The following is a 20,603-nucleotide window of genomic DNA, read 5'->3' on the forward strand; positions in this document are numbered from 1 at the left end:
AAAGTGAAGCAGAGCCCATCGCATCGCAGCTGGGGAGAGGGGGGAAGGAGCAGAGAATGCCACCAAAGAACAGGGAACATGGAAAGGGGAATTGTCCCAATAAAGGGTCAAAAAGAGGACTGTGTACCCACAGAGATCCCAAAGAGCAGAAGGTTGGATAAACATCACCACCATCCTGGATGGAAACCAGCGAGGAAATGGCACAGCTTCTCCTGATCAGGTGGAAATTCCCATCCAAAGGGGTTTCCGAGTCTGGATCAACCCCTCCTCTATCACCTGAGGCTGCAAAATTACATAAAAGAGCTGAGAAGAACAACTTGGACATGCTTATTGCTGCACAGTGAAAACACCCATCCTGGCATGCAGAGGAGGGTCCCACAATCCTGTGACACCCCCAGTTTTCAGCACCCACCGCATTGCATCCAGTCTGGCACAGTTCTGAAAACCTCAGGAACACTTTTTAATATACAAGAATCAAAAGTACAGCAGTTTTACAATGTAGGAAAATTTAATACATACTATATAAACAACATATTTACATCAGAAATCACTAGGACAGTGGCATTTTTTTTTTTTTCCCACAAATATAAATTAATATTAATTACTGTTTTTTTAGTCAACAGGTTTAAAAGACTTTTACAGTAAGAGTCCTTCTCTCCCTGGAGGGAGGTGGAGGTGGGGAGGAAATGAGTGAAAGCAGAAAAATATTTGTGTGGGGGTCACTTAAACTGTTCACGTGAGGGACCTCAGAGAGCCACCTCGGTTGGGCACCGCACGGCCTGTCTGCTCTGCAGGACTCCATGGGCTGAACTCACAACATTTCCCAGGGCTCAGGCTGAAAAACGTTCTTCAGAAGACAAACGGATGAACAAACGAATGAACGAACGAACGAACCAACAAACACACAAATGAACAAACAAACCCAACACATTGCTACTTTTTCCTGCAAAGAGGAGAGAGGAAACCCCACAGCTGGCTCAGAAGGAAGAGCTGCACCAGGTGCTGACACAGACACCGCAGTGACGTTTATGGCTGTGGATCTGTCCCCTCCAATGCCACTCACACCAAGCGACTACGTCTGGTCCCTATTTTAAGGGGATAAAATGTGTGCACGCACACCTGGGGAAGACTTTCCCTGCAAATGAACACATGAACGTGCAGTCCAGTGAGGAGCCATCCACTGTGAGTGAGCAAAACCAGGTAGCCAGGTAACCACGTTCAGTAGCAGAACGATGTGACAGTGGGGACCACTCTTTGCCAGCTACAGCAAAGCTTTTGCTGTTGCACTGGTTTCAAGAAAGAAAACCCAAACCACCTCATGCTTGGAACCTGGGACGAACAGAACCCTTCGTGCACGGGCACAGAAGTGCCTCTTGTTGGAAGCTTGAAGTTATCCTGCACCAACCGTAACACTGGTCTGGCCAGTATTGCCTCTTGCTACGACTTGTATGGCACAAACTCTCCATCACGATAGCACCACTGTGTGAACGTGAAAAGAGCAATTGCTCCTTGCCCCTGTGAGGTTTCTTCCAATTTTACTTTAAAAGCCAATACCTCTGAAAAGAAAGGACCTCTTTGTAGAATACCACAGCAAGTGCAATCACAGCTTAGTGAGAAAGGCAGCAGCAACGCATTGCCTCAACGCCTGCGGCACGGCGTGGACACGTGGGGGTTAGTGTTGATTTGTGTGCGCTTTCCAAAGCGCCTGGAGCAGGAAGGCCAGCCCTCAACACCCCTCAGACTATCAGGGAAAGGACATCACAGCTTATTAAGGTCATATACTGGCATCTTAACAGAGCCTCAACTTCTGCCCCCCACCAAGAAGAGCAGCCTGGAACGGCCTGATCTTTAATACTGAACTCTGGGAGACGAAGCATCCGCAGACACCACGCTCTGGGCAGCCTGGCTGTTGAGAGAGCTTTGTTCTTTGCAGGGATGCAGTTCTACTGACAAAGACCACACTGGCTTCTGATCAGCAACCTGTGCAGAACTGCTCCCCACACTGCTGGCTGGACACTGTTCTGTATCATTTGCAATGACTCCAACACTTGGAGGAATGTTTGCTCTGCCCGCTGAGCTGGGCTTGCAAACCCCTCTTCTCCCTCTGCCACGCTGGGCCTCTAAAACATCTGCACCAGGAATTTTTAAGTACCAAGTCCTGAATTCCTCTTTTTTTTTTCTTTCCTCCTCACTTAAGTGCTAAGCCCGCAGGCACATCTCCAACTTGGACTGCTGAACGGTGGCAGAAAGGTGACAGGTGTGACCATTCCCAGACAGAGATCAGCTCACAGCACTGCCATTCAACTCTGTGCGACCACCCCTTATCTGTTGGTTGTAGTAAAGGTTTGTGATCACCATTTTGTGAAGCACACAGAGAAATGACTTGCCCAGAATTAGGAGCTTCAGGGTCCCCAGATGCCAAGAGCCATCTCTTGTCCTGGTAACTCACAGCTCCCAGCCAGCACCTGTGTTAATTCCTGGATATCCAAGCTGCCCATGTCAGGAGAGAAGAGGGGTCTTGTTCCGAATTCCTGTGCCCTGTCCATGAGGAAATACTGCTCTCACCCTAGTTTCTTTCCTACTTGTTGGAAGTGAAATAAGCCTTTGCTACACAAGAAGTCTGCCTTTTTTCACATATCTCAGAGTCTCCCAGAGTCAAGATTTGCTGATTCCAGCCCTGGATCCCCCTCTGCTCTTCTGTGGCAGTGGACACAATGGCAGACAGAGCAGAGCCAGTTTCTTGAAATGGATAAAGACACGAGAAATGATAATGAGTCCAGAAAAATGATGGATTGTCACCAGCATGGATCCAACTCCTTTGGAGTCACTGTAGGGACACAGAGTTCCTCTTTCAACCAAGCCCTTGTGACAACAACAGCTTGGATGCTGAGGGAATCTCCTATCCCTCCTGGAATATACCATCCATTGACCTATGCTGGTTACACACAAAGCCCAGCCCAACCAGTTTATCCCCAGTCCCAAAGCAGCATCTGTCACGTAACATCAAGACCAAGCAGGCACACAGCCTTCTGGCACAATCCTAAGCAGCACTGATCCGCCTTCTCAGTTTTGAGGAAACACTGTGGCTGAGGAAAATTCACCATGTGTCCGTCGGATTGGGGAAAACAAACCAAAGAAAAAGAATGAGGCAAGTCTGTTTCCAACGTTCAACGAGAGAAAGGGGGGGAAACAAAATGGGAACCCAAATTAGAACTGAGTCTTCCTCCACCTGCTCCTCCAAAATCCTCCTTGACCCAGCAAGATGATAGCAGCATGTTCAGAGTTTCTGGTTGTTGCATCCAAGTCTTTCCAGATGTGTTTCCCCCCCTTCTCAGTCGCTTTACGTTTTCCTCATGTTCCAGTTATAGTCTGGATTGTTTTTCTGTTCTAGCGACCTATCCAGAGGCGACCTGTGATCGAGAGGCGACTTGGAATCATGAGGAGATTTCTGAGAGGGGGGCGAGCGAGGGTCCGATACGGAAGGGTGAGGTGGAGGAAGGGGCTGTTTGTAGTCTCCCGGTTTGTCTGTGTGGAAGGACCGGTAGTGGTCCGAAGGTCCTTGGCCATGGTACCCCATGGGCGGCCTGTGATCAGACATCCGTCGGAAATCCTGCTGGTGGTAATTCTGAGGCCTGAACTCGTCGGATCGTCGGCGCTTGGAGTCGTGGTGGTGCCTGCGGAGAGAAAACGGGTGGATGGAGGTCAGCTCCCCAAGGAAAAGGGCACTGAGGGACGTGACTTAGTGGGCACAGTGCGATGGGGTGACGGTTGGACTGGATGTTCTTACAGGTCTTTTCCAACCTTAACGATTCTGAGGAAGCTTGTCCAGGGTGGCTGCGTGCACTGCTGCAAACCCCTGCCAGCCTCCCTGAGAGGAACTACAATTACCTGTCGTAATAATCCCGGTGGCCTCTGTGGTCTCGGTCACTGCTGTACTGCTCGTACGGCCTCTTGCGGGAGAGGTTATTTGGTCTGTAGTTCCCAGAGCTGCGGTGCGGGTCTCCACGAGATCGCCGGTCCCCATAGTGGTGGTCCTTGTACCAGTGCTGCTCGTATTGGTGATGCCTCTCCCCACCCCACATCTGGTTGCTGTTGCCACTGTAGCTGAACTTTCGATCTCGTTGCCACTCTCCTCGGTCTGCAATGAGGAAAGCAGTGAGAAGTGCGTTTAATTTTAAGCCTAGTACTTCTTTGCTCGATCCTCAAAGAACTGATAACATTTTACTGTTGCTCCTTTCACTTTTTCTTCCCTGAATTATACGGATCCCATTTTATTTCTTATATTTCCTCACCATTATTCTAGCTAATCTCATTCTTTCCTGTTTTTTATACTCTCTCCCCACACTGTTATCATGTTTTCTAGTCCAGCAGTAAGAACAGCAACTGTGTACGTTCCATCCCATCACCTTCAAACTTGAGCAGCCACAATCTGTGTCCAAGAGCAAACAGCCACTGGGTTAGGAGGAATGGTTGCTTCTGGTTTCCCAGCACTCACCTGTGTTGCTGAAGTGTCTCTTGGGGGGATGGCCGTAGCTTTCACGTGGGTGCCCGTGCATTTGCTGCTGGGCGTGGGAAGGGGGCATGTGGAGCTTCTGGGAATGAGGATTGTGAGGCACGTGAGACTGGGCCATGGCAGGATCGCGGCTGGAGCCCGAAGGCTCTGGGCGGAACGGCTTCTTCACGCTGGGCATGCTGGCCATGTCCTCCTTCTTTTTCTGCTCCTGGAAGGGGTAAGAGAGTTATAGCTCAGCTGCTCTTCGACCACAACTCAGATTACGTGAGCGGCGGCTCAGTTTGTCAGGCCCTGGGCTGGAGATCCCCCGTTTTGTGGGCCACCCACCTCCTTGTGAAGCAGCTGTGCCCAAGTGTGGGCAAGTGCAACAAGTGGTAAAGAAAGCACCCAGAGGAAAGGCACTTCACATCTCACCTCTTCTTCCTGCGACCTTTTCTTATGAGCCATCTTGTAGAGTTTGTGCAGTTTTCTGGCATCAAATTCTGTGAACTTTGACACAAATATCCATAGGTTCCTGGAAGGACATGAACTTTTTCTGTTAATTGCTATGTGAGCTGTTCAACTGCCATCTGCTTTCAAACCAACACCAAATCAGTTCTGCCCTCTAAGGAAAACAGTTACATTCCAGCTCAGGACAGGATGTTTCAGGAGAGTTGGAACAAAGCCCTTTGAAGTAGAATAACTGTTTTGCACTGGTTTCTCTAAACTAGCTCTGAAATCAATTTAAATGAAACCAGCACAACTTGGAGACAAAACCCTCACCAGAGGCTGATCAAGGTCTGAATGGGCTACAGAACATGAGGTTTCTCTTACATTCAGTAAGAGGCAAATAGCACACTCATCCACACAAAACCCAGCAGCCAAAGTGCCCTTCTGAAATATCACAGATCAGCAAAGGAAAACAAAATGATCCCTCACCTTCTCCATAGCTTGATAAGATCCTGGTCGGTGTAGGCTTTAAGGCACTCAGAGATGCGGTCCCCAATTTTTAGGAGGCAGTTGCGTGTGTGCTCCAGCTGTTCCTGAACCGTCAGTCCCTTATCAGGCTTATCAAGTTGTTTCAGTGCTTTTTTCACTGGTCTCATCCTTTCCTTGCACTTGAGAAAGAAACAGTAGAAAGTGATTCACTTGGCAAAGGGCTCTGCACTGTTCCCTGGTTAATCAGAGCTGAAAGAAGTTCATTAGCATGAGGTATTAGCTTTATCTAACCGTTAGGCAAGGAGAAACCATCTCTGAAAGCAGCAATTTGTTAGACGTGCTGCAGAAAATAATCAGGAAATGATGAATCTCTCCATCTGTGCCGTCCCCTCAGTCTTTTGGAGGTGAACAATTTGCTTTGCAAACAGTAAAGGCACACAGGCTGATCCCAGGACAGGCAGGGAAGTGGAACTGAGCATCGACACGCTGAACGAGCAGCCCCAGCTGAATTAGTGCTCTCAATGGCCTCCCTGTCCATCCCAGCCTGTGTTTGCTTTAATCTATTGCTTTTATTAAGACCGGGAGACACGAGATGGAAGCATCACCTTTTTCTACTGGAGGCATCAGCACTTTGCACAGGCAGTACATCAGACAGGTTTCCACTGCCTGACTGGACCTTTCACGCACCACAGAGGGAAAATAAAAGGGGGAAAAAAAAAGCCATAAAGATAACATAGGGCCTACAGGGAATACACAGATTTGAAAATAGAGAGATTTCAAAGTACGGAACTGTTTTTAAAATCTGATACTTCAGCATTTCACTATGTAAGTCAGACAAAGAAGCATCTGTCACAACAGCTAGGCTATTTTTACAAGCCTTGCAGGCACGTTTGCTGCCAGAGCATTTACAGAGCTAGGGATGTGCTTACACAGCTCCAACAACTGCATACCAACTACAGCCATACAAGGTCACTCTTTAAGTCCCCCTGTATTTTGCCACCTAGAGCAGCCCCCAATGGCTCCCTGGCCCCTACAGCAGACAAGACTGCCACATCAGGCTGCTGCATCATCTGTGACTCAGGCTGCCAAGTGAGCAGTGGGAGTTTATTCTTGCAGTACTTGAAGGGAGCACATAAAAATGATGGGGAGTAACTGTTTACATGGGTTGATAGTGATAGGATAAGGGGGAATGGTTATAAAGTAATAGAAGGGAGATTTAGGTTAGCTATTAGGAGGAAGCTTGTTATTCAGAGGGTGGTGGCACATTAGAACAGGCTGCCCAAGGAGGTTGTGGATGCCCCATCCCTGGAGGCATTCAAGGCCAGGCTGGATGTGGCTCTGGGCAGCCTGGTCTGGTGGTTGGCTACCCTGCACACAGCAGGAGGTTGGAACTGGATGATCTTTGAAGTCCTTTTCAACCCAGGCCATTCTATGATATGATCAGCTGAAGAAGACAGCTCTCTGAGCTTTGAAATTTCTTCCTGTTGAGGTGCCATGTACAGCAGCTGCTGGTGGGCACAGAGGACAACCCTTGCTGGGCAATCTCTTGGGCAGGGTTGTTCTGTCATGCTGCCAGGCCAACTAGAAGAAATTGGTGTGGGGCTCTATGAGGAGGGTCTCTCCTTGCTGAAGTGGATTTACAGATCAGTGCTGACACCCAAAACACACCCTCGGATAAAGTACAAGCACACACTGGCTTACTGGGAGGCTCTGCCATTATCATCCCATCTCCTGCAGAAATACTCACTATGCTGAATGTTTCTTGGTCCAGATCATCATCCTCATCCTCTCCAATAGGGACTGGTTCACTCCCCGCTGTAATGTGGACGGGACCTTGCGATCTCTTCCCTTTACTTCCAGATTTGGCTTCACCACCTTTAGGCTTTACAAGGACAAATTACATCACGTGATGAACCAGTCTGCAGGACCCCAAGTGATCCAAATAACAGCCTGCACACTATTGTTACTGGCAGTCGTTAAACCCTGGGCACAGCTCCTACAACTTTCCTCCCAAGATTTCAAACTGTTCTGCTGTAAGGCCTCTGTTTAGCTTTATGTCATCCCTGAGGGAGCAGAGGGAACTAAGAGCCAATGTTTTGGACCTGAATATTATGGTTATACTCACAAAGAGAAAAAACAGCATTGGAGAGGGGAATCTAATGAATATATGCCCCTTGCAAACAGCCTAGACTAGTCTCATGCCTATGAAGACTTGCAACTTCACATAGCACCACTAGTCCTCAAACTAGCTGTTCTGGAAAGCAAACTCAGATTTAAATTAGGTGTAATTTTTTACTTATATAGTTTATCTGTAGTCAGAACCACACGAAGCATCACTGGAAAGCAAACTGTCTCCTGCATACACAATGAAGCTCTCTGGTTTGTACTTGTGACCTCAGTGTCAAAACACAGTGAGCACACAGCACACACCTGCCCACTGGGCAGGCACATCAGGTAATCATTCCAGAACCTTTTACTTCTCTTCCAATCTGAATTCAGCCTAAAGGCAGTCGTACCCAAAATTCAAGGGACATTTTAGCCTATGACATACCATTGGTGTTGAAACACTCATTCTGATGGGTCCTGAACAGTCACAAGGTTAATCCAGTCCTGGCAGAACGGTCTGCTAGGTTATTTGGGGCAAATTTAAATTAGAGAGGAATGCAGACAAGTAGCTGCCAATCCTGTGATAAATCACAGCTGAACATAACTTTGAACTGAGTGCTCTGTGCTCTGCACCCTTTCTTCCTTAACACCAGCTATTAAGCCACGCTGCTGTCACAGGACAGCTATACTTCACACACAGTCCAACAAAATCTTTTCATCCTTTTTGCTCCTTTTTCACAAGGCTTAGGATATGTTGCCTTTTCCATTCCTTAGTGCAATTCTACACACTAAGGAGCTCAGCAGGGCTGCAAAATGGATAAGGTCTCACCCCAGTATTTTATTAATGACTCTTCACTCTGGGCCTTTAATAGGACTCACAGCCTACCCCTCTGCTCAGACTTCCCTGTCTCTTAAACTGCTCACGATGGTATTGCATACCTTCTCCTTCTTTTCTTTTGTCTTCTTTTTCTCTTTATCACTTTCCTTTTCTTTCTTAGTGCTTGTCTGTTTTTCCTTGTTCTCTTTGTTCTCTTTCTTCTTCTGTTTCTTTTTCACTGGGCTCTTGTCCAAGCCATCATCCTAGAAAATCAGTCACGGCACAGTCAAAGCTGGAGTCCTTCACCTCACATACACATTCTTCCATAAAACATGCATCTTTGAAAAGCAAGCGTTTGTTGAGACCCATCCAGATTTGCCCTCACACCTCTTTAACCCGACAGCAAGATCGGTGCTACAATCCACCCAAACAACCTTGAACAAGAAGACATAAAAATTATACGAGCCCCTGGCAGACTTCAGATAAGCACCACTTTCCTATGCCAGTTGTGCTGGAGAACACTCAGTCCATAAGGCAGATACTGATCAGAACATGAACAAAAAGCCTTAGACTACAAGCCAAACCACTCAATGACAGAAGGTTTTCTAAGCAACAGTGTGACCTTGGTAAACTCCAGCTTCACCACTGACTGATATACTGAAAAGGAGAAGGAAACAATTCTTCTTTCTCTTCTTTATAAGGGCAACAGATTTTGTCCTGAGACCACCTTTCCTGCAGGTCAGCACGTGGATGTGTGGCACTTCTAGCATCCTCCCCAAAGCACCACAAGTACTGACCTAAAAAAGCAGGTGGTAAAAGGCACTTCTTCCACCTCAACACCTGTGCTATTTTTTTTGTCAGCTTGCTAGTCTCTTGTGGGAATGCACTCTATAGCTCCTCTTGACTCCACAGGACATTTGCCAGGGGTGCTTCTCAACTTGAGTTTCCATAGTAACAGTACAGCCCAAGGAAACCTGCTATCCAAGCTGACTCACCTTGACTTCACCTTCTTCTGACTGGTTGTCTGAGTGCCGAGGAGGGGAGAGTTCGTTCCCATGCTCATCTTTGACTTTGGGAGCCTTGTTCTCTTTCTTTATTCGTGGTTTCCTCTTCTTTAGCTTGCCCTGGAGAGAAGACAGAACAAGTCAGAGCAAGCAAATACCTTCAGCTGCTTCCTAGAGGCATAGCCCATCTCCTGAACAGCTGCAGGTCCTGCAGGGTGCCAGGATGCCTGAGGAACCACAGGAAAGCTTGGCGGACCACATACAAAATTAGACAAACAAATATCAGCCAGAAAGAGGAATTGCTTGTGAAATTTAAGAGGCCAAGGGAATATCTCAAACATCTATAGACTGGTGTATATGGACCAGTGACAATGAGGTAGCAAGGATGAACACGACCCGATTCCCACTGACACCAGGTATTCTGTGCATATTTACCAGAGCCTATCATGATGTAACTTCCATGTGGGAAAAAAGGAAAGCAAAAAAAATATATGTTGTTTTTTTTTTCTAGGACAATTTACGTTCTGTTTGAATAGCCTGAAGTGCCCCTTGCTGAGAATCGAGGGAGTTTTCAGCACACAGACTTGTTTATTCCATCACCTCTCAGAAATAGCTTACTGAACAGGGCATGAGGCATCCTGCTCTCCCTCAGTGGTGTGCACTCAACTTGCAGAGTTTTGGTTTTTTTTTTTTCCTAAGTGACAAAAGTTGAAAATCTAGCATTAGAGCATTAGGAATTAGATTGCCATACTGCAGTCCTTTGGTAAGTGCAGTAACTAATTACTTGTCCCCCACCAATTATCACTTCAGCATCGCAAAGCAATCAGACAGCAGACAAGCCAATATTCTGTCATGTAGGACAAACTCAGTGACCTAGCCACACAAGCTTGACTCCTACTAGCAACCAACCCCTCGTCCTGAAAAGCCCTAAGCCAAGCAGCTGTGTCTCACCTCTTCCCCATCTTTCATGTTTTCCTTCTTCTCCAGATCCTTCTTCAGCAGTTTCAGTAGATAATCCACTCGGGTCTGGAGCTGTTTTCCCTGAGGTTTCTTATCTGTCTCAACAGGTAGGATCTTTGATAAAGAAGAAAAAATATCTACATTTACATGTACATATGAAACCTTGGCAAAAGAACGACACACTGGCACAACTCCTTTCAGGTGCAGCAAATGGCTGGAGATGCTGCACCCTTCTAGGGGGAATGACAGAGCTCAAGCATTTCCACCAACCTCACACAGAACTTCACACAGACTCCCCCTGTCTATCCATAAGCAAAGCACCAAGCAAGAGCTGGGGCATTTTGCAGGAAAAAGGATCCCAAGGCAGCTCTCTCGATTCTCTACAATCTTCGATGTGCAAAGAAAAAAAAAAAAGCCCTGCAAAATGCAAGTACTTGCATTGCAGTACTGAGTCCACTCACTTTGATTCACTAGACTCTCTTGTGACAGCCTTGTCAGAGCAGCCTTGTCCTCTCTGACGGCCTCAGACACTGGTACAGCAACTTTTATTGGAAAACAAGGCTGCAAGGCACTGCTTTGTGGAGGACGTTTTTCAACTTACCAGCTAAGGTTACTATTGATGGTGTGTCTCAGGAAATTGTAAAATTCCTTTTCTGAAACTTCACATAGGAAGGATCTCGACCACAGTCTGATCTTTGCTAAAAGCACTAGAGGGGATGTCGTGGTAATGAAGCATACTGGCAGCCAAGTGTCCCAGTGTTCCTCAGTCCAGTGCTGCAGTGCACACTCCTTCCACGGTGCTGACACAAGGGATGGCTGCTTAGTTGTAACCAGGTTCATTTCAACGTGGCCCTTAAAAAGAGCTCTTGTGGGAATGACTGAGGAACAGAGGAACTAGACAGAGACTTTCCAGCTGGCTTTGCTGTTGCAGCCACTCATGGAACTACACCCTCGAAGCCAACATAGACCACTCCTGACATAAGCAGTGTAAAATCTGTGAAAAACAGCTTCCAAATAGAAATTCAAACTCAGCTCCTCGTGAGACACTCGAGGAAATATCAAGTCACAATTATGCAAAGCACCCTCTATACTGTGCATGGAACCACATATGTCAGCATTACTATTTTCCTCCTGCATCATTTCAGTGTGGCGCATATGGGACTGTTCAAAGAAGATTTACTGCCAATCAAATCAGACAACTCTGCTTTCCATCAAGCATGCAGCATTCCACAGAGGTTGCCGTTTTCCTTGTTATTATTTATTATTATTTTTGGACTGGCTACAAACAAACATCTGTTTCTGGACTAAATCAAATGTGTTCTCTACGAAGACTGTAATGGACCCAATATAAGCAACATGCAAAACCACCTACCTTATCAGATAGCTTCAATTCCGGATCTGTTTTAATTAGTTCCCAGTTTCCATAACCATGCTCGTAAATTCCCACTAACAAGCGAGAATCTTCCTCCACTCCCCAGTCCACATCAAAATGGGCAGCTTTGACACGGCACGTCAGGCGGTACCTGAAGGCATTGCAAACATGAGCTGCTCTTAATGCTGCAGGCCTAAAGCAAATCCACATATCTTGGCTAGTTTCTTTCCACTACAAAATCCAAATTCCCCGAGCCTCTTTCTGTGTTGCCCATTTAGCCCTTCACACTCACTTCTTCCTTTCCTCTGGGTCTGCAGGGATGGATTTATGCAGCATTTCAAACTCCTCTTCATGCTGGATGATGGATTTCACATTCACTTGGACACCAGAGATCTTGATGGTAGGACCTCTTCTTTTCCCAGGTCCTTTCCCTGCTTAGTAACAAAACACAGCAACTAGGAATGGATGTTTTTGTGTGGAAAAAAACAATGCCTAGACAGACATAGAGATCAACACCTTACTCACAACTTCTTTAAACAAAATCTCCCAGTATAAGTTATCATTATCAATTCACTTAGATCTGCAACTGAAGCATCCCTCACCTTAAAAATACATCTAAGTATGCTGGAGCGTTGCTTCAGAAGTTTTACACATCAGAAGCAGCAGAGACCTTGTGGGAAATCCAGCCCTGCATCTCCAAATCCCTGTGTATCTCCATTGGCAACAGCTGCCTGGTGGAGATGGGATGATTTAAGAAGCTGCAGTGTGGCATGGCCACCCCGTTCAGCAGCAAGGGAATGGCTTCTCATCATCTTATCACCAAAAACATTCTAACTGCAGCAATGCTCTCACTTACTTTCACCTGGGTTTTCTTTCAGCTGCTCCTCATATTCCTGCATTGCTGACACACAGCTGTTGTGGATGAGTTCCCCCAAACGCTTCAGATCAGCCACAGACTTATCCACCAGCTCAGCATCCCGGGCAATGCACTCCAGCCTGGGGAAGGGGAAAAACAAATTGCAAGTTTTATATTTTATGTAGCATTTCTTATCCCAGTCGCTCCCTGAGCAATTTGACTGTCAATGAATGCTGTGTGTGTAGGAAGGTGTGAAACCTTCATGAGTGGGACTGGCACAGGTTTTAGTCCTTTTTTCAGTTCTGACAACTGCAACACAGTGTAGATGTAGTGTAACAGACCCAGTCCTTCATCTTCTTTAGTGTTAAAGCAAAGGTGAGAACTGTCTATCTGTGGCACAACCAGCACACTGACTGTCCAGTGTGCTTTATGCCCCCCTCCTCAGTGCTGCCTTAGCTCCATTTGGTGGTCAAAAGCTGCCATCTGCTGTCTCTTTTGCCTGGCTGAATTTCACAACATCGAGGCCCATACAAACCTTGCATTTCACAACCAAAGAGTACAACCAGCTGAAAAAACAGCCATTTCTCAGACAACACACGCAGGGATTGCTGCTCTGGCTCCAAGACCTCAGTCAGGGTGCCAGCTTAGCAGACCCACCACATGCACACATCTCCTTTTATTCGTGCTGGGGCACAGCACTGGGCTGTGCAGACCCAGAGTTGGGGGCAATGTCTTTCCCCACATCCCTTCAAGAGGGAGAAAGATGCTCCACATTCAATCTGGAATTTACACAGGTTGCTCTGAAAGTAATGCCTCCTATTTAGTTCCATGGAAACAACAGATATAAAGAGCACAGCAGCACCATTTGACATTGCAAATCCTCAGCTACAAAACACTGTTCTTTAGCACTGTCACTACTATTAGCTATGCATTTTTGCCAGCAAAGAAAAAGAGCTTGCATGTCATGCTTGTAAAAATCTGCACCAGTGGAGGTGCACAAAGTTTCACAGCTGTAATTGCTAGGAGAACACTGCCATGCAGTCCATCTTTCATCAGCCTGTACAGATGGAAGTCAGAAGGTGCCAAATCCAGACTATACAGTGGGTGTGGTAGGACAGTCTAGCCAAGATTGGCAACGTGCTCCAATACCACCAAACTGGCACAGGGCCTGCTGTTATCCCTGTCTTCTCTGGCCTGACTCAGGAATTTCGAGCCTTCAGCTTTGTCAGCACTGCAAAGTAGCAGAGTTGATGGTTTGTCTGGGCTCCAGGAAATCCAGAAGGATCACGCCTTTCCTCTCCCAAAAGACACTGCACATCCCTTCATCCACTGAGGCCTTGTCTTGAAATTTTTATTGGATGGAGTATTTCCATGTCAACACACCGTGGCTGCTGTTTTAACTCCAGCCCATAGTGGTGACACCAGTAACAATGTGATCCAGTAAACTGTCACCTTCAGCCTTGTATTGATCCAGTAGGTCCTGGCAAACTTGCATACAGTGTCCTTTTTGTGTGAGCATTCCAGTACCCACTCTGCACAAACTCTGTGATATTCCAACATTGCCACCATCATTTCCACTGCAACGAAGCCAGTACTCAGCTCTGTACGCAGTTCCCTCATCATAATCTCCCAGTTCATAGGAAACTTCAACCTTTACTGCCCTACCACCAAGACCTGCCTCTGACATCAGTGGCCAACATCATCAAATAGGAGAATTACTTTTGCAGCAGCCCTTGTAACATGTATGGAGAAACTTGACAAGTGTTTGAGGTTACATTTGCTGTTCAGACAGCTGCTCCTGCTCCTTTCAAGGCAGGATGGAAATGCCCCAAGGGCCAGATTCTGCCAGCAGCACTAGTGCTCCAGCTGCTCTTTGGGCAGCATTCATCACTGCCCACCAACTGAGACATGAAAGACCATATGGCAGCGTTTGGGTTACTGGAGCACATGACAGCAAACTTGCTGGTCTCTGTGCTGTCAGGTGAGGCTGACAAACACTTATGTGTATGGCAGAGCTCAGAAACACAACATTTCCCCCATGATAACCCTTTGGAGAAAGGCCAGGTTGAGACTCACCGCTCAAGAGGCAGTCCAAACTTCTTGTAAGCCTTGATAAACCTAAGAACAAACAAAAAAAAAAGGGAACTAAAGCAACTGCCATAAAACATGTGTCCAATATCACAAATATGTTTGGATATATTAATTACAGCCTGTTGTATTATCAAGCTCGCATTCCACACTGATTAGCTAAGCATCACTCAGGACTGGGGAGCTTAATCCATTAACCCCCCCAAAGAGTTCTGTGACCTCAGCTGGAGAAGAACAGAATGTTGTTATGAATGTCAGATGTTTGACAGATGACAAGAACGAGGAGAGACAACTGTAGTGTAAAAAAAAAAAGAAAGCATTAGCTCTCACCGTATGGGTAATTATTAACTTCAATTTCCAAGGATTCAAGAGGCACTAAATCAATGTCCTTAGTAATTTTAAAGCTCAGGCTGTAAATGTAACAACCTCTTGCAGAACAGCCAAACGTGGTGCAATCCATCACACAGCCTTGCAGACAAGAATTGCTATTTATGTTTACTTCTTACTTTTTATTGTGAGAATCACTGCCATTGTTAACGGCACCTTCAAGGCAAGAGTCAGGCACTGTTGCTGCGACTGAACAGTGCTGTGTGCTAGAAGTAGACTCAATGGTTTCAACTAACAGATTATTTTTAAATGAGCTACTTTTTCCCTTCTTTTTTTCCATCTTTTCCTCTTTCAGCTACAGCACTTTAACTAAAACAGCTGTTATAGGTCACGTTGCAACACCTCTTTCCTCTTCGATGGTTTCAGGGCTGCATATAGGGCATCTGCCACAATGCAAAAAGGTTTAATATCTGCCTTTTAAAAATACATTTATTAGAGACAGAAGCAACGAAAACTCACAAACCCTTTTCTGTTTTTGGCTAAACCTCTGGGCACAGCCATAAGACAAAGGGCCCGAGGGAAAGGCTTGAGAAGGAGAGGAAAATACGAGAAGAAAATAATACTTTGGAATTCAGCCCCCAGCTGACTCCTGGGACGCAGTGCAGGAGAGGATACACTATTGCTCTGATTGACTGGACCACTGCTTCTCATGGGGTTCATTCTGCCAGACAGAGCCTGCCTTTCACTCAGGCTTAACTCATCAGGACTACTGCCAGAACAATGTCAGGACGGCCAGAGTCCTTGGCTTCTCCAGCGCTATCTCATGGCACTTAAGTCTCATATGTAATACAGAATCCACACAGATCGGGTTGGACAGCTGCCTCAGGGATTGATTCTAGGAAGGTACCAGCTTGACTGCAGCCTAAATGAAGACGTTCCAGCCCATTTTGCTCAGATGTGAATATGAAAGTCATCAGCCAGCAGCAAACAGAACTGGACAACAGCGCAGAAGCTGTTCCAAAGAACTAGCTTCATATAAATTACTGATATGCTTACAGCTGAACTTCTCTTAGATTACCTAGGCAGTTTCAACACCTGTGTGGGGTTTCTATACTTGTTTACTGAACCATCCCTGTTGCTCAGCACTGACCTCCGGATTTCAGCATCAGTAAATCCTTCCACAGTATCCTTTCGAACGCTCCGAGGACGTCCACGGCGCTTTGGTCTCTTCTCATCATCGGTATCATCAGTCTCACTTTCTGACCCCGATGATCTCTGAAGCCTTCTCTTAGTCTCTGCATCTGATTCACTATCATTTGTTTGAGCCTGTATGCAGCAGAAGGATAGCAGGGCTGTTTTAACTGCTAATCTGCCAATCTTTTCCATACCTGCCGTGCACTGGCACTATTTTATGTTGAATCAACTCAGCACCAATCCCTGAAGATGCAGACCATGTAATCACACCGGTAAGTTTGTGCACGCTTGCCATTTCTGGCTAGCTAAGACTCCCGTGGTCATCCTTCCTTTACAGCCTAGTTTCTCAACTGCATTTTGATTTACTAAGGTATAAGACCTTAATTTTCCATGGTTCTGTGCTATAGTACCCTAGGCTCCTTGGTATCTGGAGTATTTTGAAAACCAAGACACCCGTAAAGTGAGGTGCAATTGCCTTACTGCAATCACACAAATACAAATTATCCTTCTTTAGCTTCCACTTTAAACCTTTTCCTCATCTTATCCTCAAGAAGAGCTCACAACCTCTCCAAGTCCCATATCTCAGCGGTTTCACAGACTGCTTCCTATTGGATTCGGGGAGATCACATCACCTGAAAACAAACTTAGGAAGATGGTGTCTCTTTGCTCTCAAGAGAAACATTTAGGTAAGAACAGCTATAGAACCTGAGGGAAAGAAACGAACTGAAAACCACAAACTTCAGTAGGGTCTGCAGTGGTTGAGTGTAGTTATTTTGCCCTGTGCTCACTACAGGTTTTCTGTGTCTAGCCCAGCATGAGTTGTACCAAATCCAGTGTGAGCTCCTACACTGCATGACGAACCATGGGTCTAATGCTTGATGCCAACAAGAGGCCAATGTGACTCTGTGGGTCACCCCTAACCAGCTTTGGAGAAGGGGCAGGAGCACAGGAAAGCTTCCCCGTAAGCACTGCCTTTGCCAGCTTTGGCCTCCAGCCCCTCAGCTCTTGGAGATATGCTGTACCTTTTTCGTTGAGCTCCGGATGCGAGGCAGCATGTAGATTTCCTCCAGTTCTTTCTGCCTTTCTTCCTCCTCCACTTTTTTCCTCTGCTCCTCGGGAATGATATCGTCCCAGTCCTTCTGGGGCCTCTCGTCCAGCTCTGTCTCTTCCTCCTCCATGGTTGCAAAGTTAGCCACCTTTTATAAGCAAAGAAACGCTTTCAGAAATTCCCTCCCCTGGCAGGAATACCCCAGAGCTGTCTGCTAAGCTTCAACTTCTTCTCCAGAGGAGTTTTGCCAACGTTTCCATAATTACTGTATAACTGATCCTTATGTCACTACATTCCTGGTTCTTTGCCACGTCTTTGGGCTAACAACTCTCGAGAAAGTACGTGCAGTTTAAAAAGTACTGCTGAGCCTAAGTTATCGTTTTTGTTTCCAAATTTGGTAAATTCAGCATTTTATTCACAGCCTTCAAGACCACATAAAAGGAAATGAATACCTACACATCTGCCCAGCTACTAAGTCCAGGCAGCCCCTCAGAAAGCTGCTTTGTACAGAGCACCTCTCACTGGGCCTGATTTGCTCTGTCTGTTCCTGACCCCACCGTTATGGGAAGACATGGGGAGCCACGTTCCTGCACCCCACTACAATGGTGTCTACCTTGAACTGTGACAGCAGCTCATCAGTGGCACTGGTGGACACTTCATTCTCTCGTGTTTCAGCCAAGCGCAGAATTTCATCAATGTCCATCTCCTAGCAGTCAGAAAGGAAAGCGTGTCAAAGAGAAGGGAGGAACAGAAGGCTTTGAGAATAGAGTTACGGGGTGCAATAGCTAAATACTGATTGTGCTGATATGTCCTAAATGAAGCTCTAACACCTGCAGGGTGTCGTCAGTGAGGGGCAGGGATGAACTATCTCAAGTGGTACAAAAGCATATAAAAACAGTGATAGAAGAAAAAGAACATCAAGGCTGAGCAGCAGGGAAAATTTTCCAGCAGTGAGATGTATAAACTCTTTCGCTCAGGGGTAGCTCTGCTACTTGAGACATGAAGAGAATTGGTCAAAGCACTCAATAATAAACTCCCTAGCACTGCTGTGATGAGAAAGGAGGGAGTGACCTATTTGACTTCATTGTGCTGGCTCTAGAGTCTCCATGAGAACAACCCAAAAAGAAAGAAGCTGGAGGTGCTCAGAGGAGACACGGAGTGAAGCTTTCCTCAAGCTGTGCTATAACTAACTCAGGAATGCTAGGGAGCCCTGGGACTCTCCTGGTGACCACTGTTATTTAACCCCCAACAACAGCCCCTGATCCCAGCACCAGAGCTCTCCTCCTTCAGCTTCCTGGGACTCCCATGCACCCTATTCACCAACTTGCTCTTGTGCAAAAGTACAAAGAGTGAGCAGACATAAATACATCCCCAGTGCAGACCTGCAGAGGACTACCGACAGCGATGTTATTTCTATTTCAAACTACCTGAGGCTCTGACTCTTCTCCTTCAAGCTCCTTAAAGAGATCTTCAGCTCCAAACTTCAGGATAGCTGTCAGCTCTTCTTTGTTGAAAGGATTTGAACTGCAAACAGAAAGAGAATGAAGAAGGGTTTAGGGCTGTTAAGTCAGCTGTGTCACAGCACAAAGCCATTCTAAAGTTTTTCCCATTTAAAATGAGGAGCAAGATTTCTCCTCAGCGCTCATCTCTTTCCTGCTCTGGCTTGGAGAGCTACTGTGAGGGGTACAAGCCCCATCTATTGAGAGGAAATGGGGAGAGTCTGAGGTCATTGACAAAACTCCGTTCCATGCTGCCATCACAAGCTTCTCTCAGACCAGGATGGTCTCTGGTGGGAAGGGGTAAAGAAAAACAGGCAATGCATTTCAATTTCTGATCATCTTTATCTTCGATGTCCAAATTAATGATAACAGTGGAAACTCCCACTACTTATTAGTGAAAGCTCTCTTCTGCCCCGTACCCAATCAAATCAGTAGATATCAGAAGGTGAAGCTGGTTATGCCACGTGCTCTATCAGATGTGTCTGCCTCCTGATACAACCACCTACTTGGATCGCCCAGAGTTGTTGTCCAGAACAGTCCGTCCAGTGGTGTCCATACGCTGGATCACCAAATGATCCAGCACCATTTTCTTCTTGGCCCTTTCAATGATCTCCTCCTCAACTGTACCCTTTGTGACCAGGCGGTAAATATTCACCTGAAGGGCAAGAGAAGAACAGAGCTATTTTCCATGACCTGAACACACTGTGCTGACACAGTGATGCATCCCTGAGTTTCAGAGGAGACTCGTCTGCTGACACAGAATCACACAGAATCACAGAATTGTAGGGGTTGGAAGGGACCTCCAGAGATCATCGAGTCCAACCCGACATGCTACTTTCATGCACAGATTTGCCTCTTTAGAATAAAGACAAGCACATTCTTTTGTCTCAGGGGGACCACTTTAAATCAGGATGCTTAACACATATCTTGTAGTGTACAAAAGGCAAAGTACAAATCTGCTGAAAAAAATCGCACTAAATCCCAATGAGCATCAAACTTTCCACATCTGTAATAAAACTCTAGGAAAAAATGGATATTCTATCTAGCAATTTTTATAGGGCAAGAAAAAGCAGGACTATGTGAGGCTAAGAAATGTGGTGCCACTGATGGGGTTCTTCATTCGGAACCATGCCAGGACTAAACATCAACAGAAACATCTAGCAGTGTTGGGCTGATTTTTCGTTTCCTGACCTTTAAGTGAGTTTCCCTTGGGATAACATTACTCTACAACCAGGACCTTGGGGCAAAAAGACCATGTTTTCACAAGTTCTAGTGATGTAGGTGTTTGTAGGTGCTCTCTTAAATGCACACACTGAAGCCACAGAGAAAATGACTCGAGGCAACTCTTCTGACCTGCTTCTTTTGTCCGATGCGGTGAGCCCGAGCCTGAGCCTGAAGGTCATTCTGGGGGTTCCAGTCCGAATCAAAGATAACAACAGTATCAGCAGAGGCCAAATTAATTCCCAGCCCTCCAGCTCGTGTTGACAGTAAGAAACAGAAATCCTGGGGGAAAAAAACAGCAACAACTAAGTTAGCCAGCCTATCAGCATGGATATAAGATACAAATGGTGACTACGAAGTCACACAAGGACATCGAGGGAGGCTCTGGTGCGTTCGTACTTCATTCAAAGAGAAGGAAAAGGCTGAAAGCCAAGGCACAAAGTGAGGAAGGTCAGGTGAGGGCACCTTGGAGTCACTTCTGAAGGTCAGATCACACTGCACATCAGATCCCCACGAAGGCAGCAGACAGACACGTGCTTTTGTTGTCTGCAGTCTGTTGGGGGTGAGATCAGTTCCAAACATGGGATGTTTGAGCCGCTGCCCAAAGGTACAGGGTGCCAAGACAGAATCAGGATTATCTGAGAACCCCCAGGAGAGGAGAAAGAGCAGCTTCCATGGAC

The 20,603-nt window shown here is 46.4% G+C and overlaps 1 protein-coding gene across 17 annotated transcripts in view; it reads right to left on the reverse strand.

Moving 5' to 3' along the window:
• Nucleotides 1-2,164: 2,164 nt before the first annotated feature.
• The window catches only part of CHD2 (chromodomain helicase DNA binding protein 2), an 82,925-nt gene continuing 64,486 nt past the window's right edge, over nt 2,165-20,603 (reverse strand). For 16 of the 17 annotated variants that reach the window (XM_048956618.1, XM_048956629.1, XM_048956616.1 and 13 more), the window contains 19 exons: nt 20,056-20,205; nt 19,209-19,357; nt 18,631-18,727; nt 17,817-17,909; nt 17,178-17,351; nt 16,112-16,287; nt 14,623-14,664; nt 12,547-12,686; nt 11,983-12,124; nt 11,691-11,841; nt 10,310-10,432; nt 9,350-9,478; nt 8,477-8,617; nt 7,179-7,313; nt 5,432-5,610; nt 4,928-5,027; nt 4,496-4,721; nt 3,889-4,138; nt 2,165-3,674 (listed from right to left, as the gene is read on the reverse strand). In XM_048956618.1, coding sequence (XP_048812575.1) covers nt 3,341-3,674; nt 3,889-4,138; nt 4,496-4,721; nt 4,928-5,027; nt 5,432-5,610; nt 7,179-7,313; nt 8,477-8,617; nt 9,350-9,478; nt 10,310-10,432; nt 11,691-11,841; nt 11,983-12,124; nt 12,547-12,686; nt 14,623-14,664; nt 16,112-16,287; nt 17,178-17,351; nt 17,817-17,909; nt 18,631-18,727; nt 19,209-19,357; nt 20,056-20,205 — 2,931 coding nt within the window. In that variant the 3' untranslated portion in view covers nt 2,165-3,340. The remainder of the gene's footprint in view (nt 3,675-3,888; nt 4,139-4,495; nt 4,722-4,927; nt 5,028-5,431; nt 5,611-7,178; nt 7,314-8,476; nt 8,618-9,349; nt 9,479-10,309; nt 10,433-11,690; nt 11,842-11,982; nt 12,125-12,546; nt 12,687-14,622; nt 14,665-16,111; nt 16,288-17,177; nt 17,352-17,816; nt 17,910-18,630; nt 18,728-19,208; nt 19,358-20,055; nt 20,206-20,603) is intronic. The other variant, XM_048956630.1, reaches the window with a different exon arrangement.

The sequence above is a fragment of the Lagopus muta genome, chromosome 10 (genome assembly GCF_023343835.1).
Source record: "Lagopus muta isolate bLagMut1 chromosome 10, bLagMut1 primary, whole genome shotgun sequence".
Taxonomy (NCBI): Eukaryota; Metazoa; Chordata; class Aves; order Galliformes; family Phasianidae; genus Lagopus; species Lagopus muta.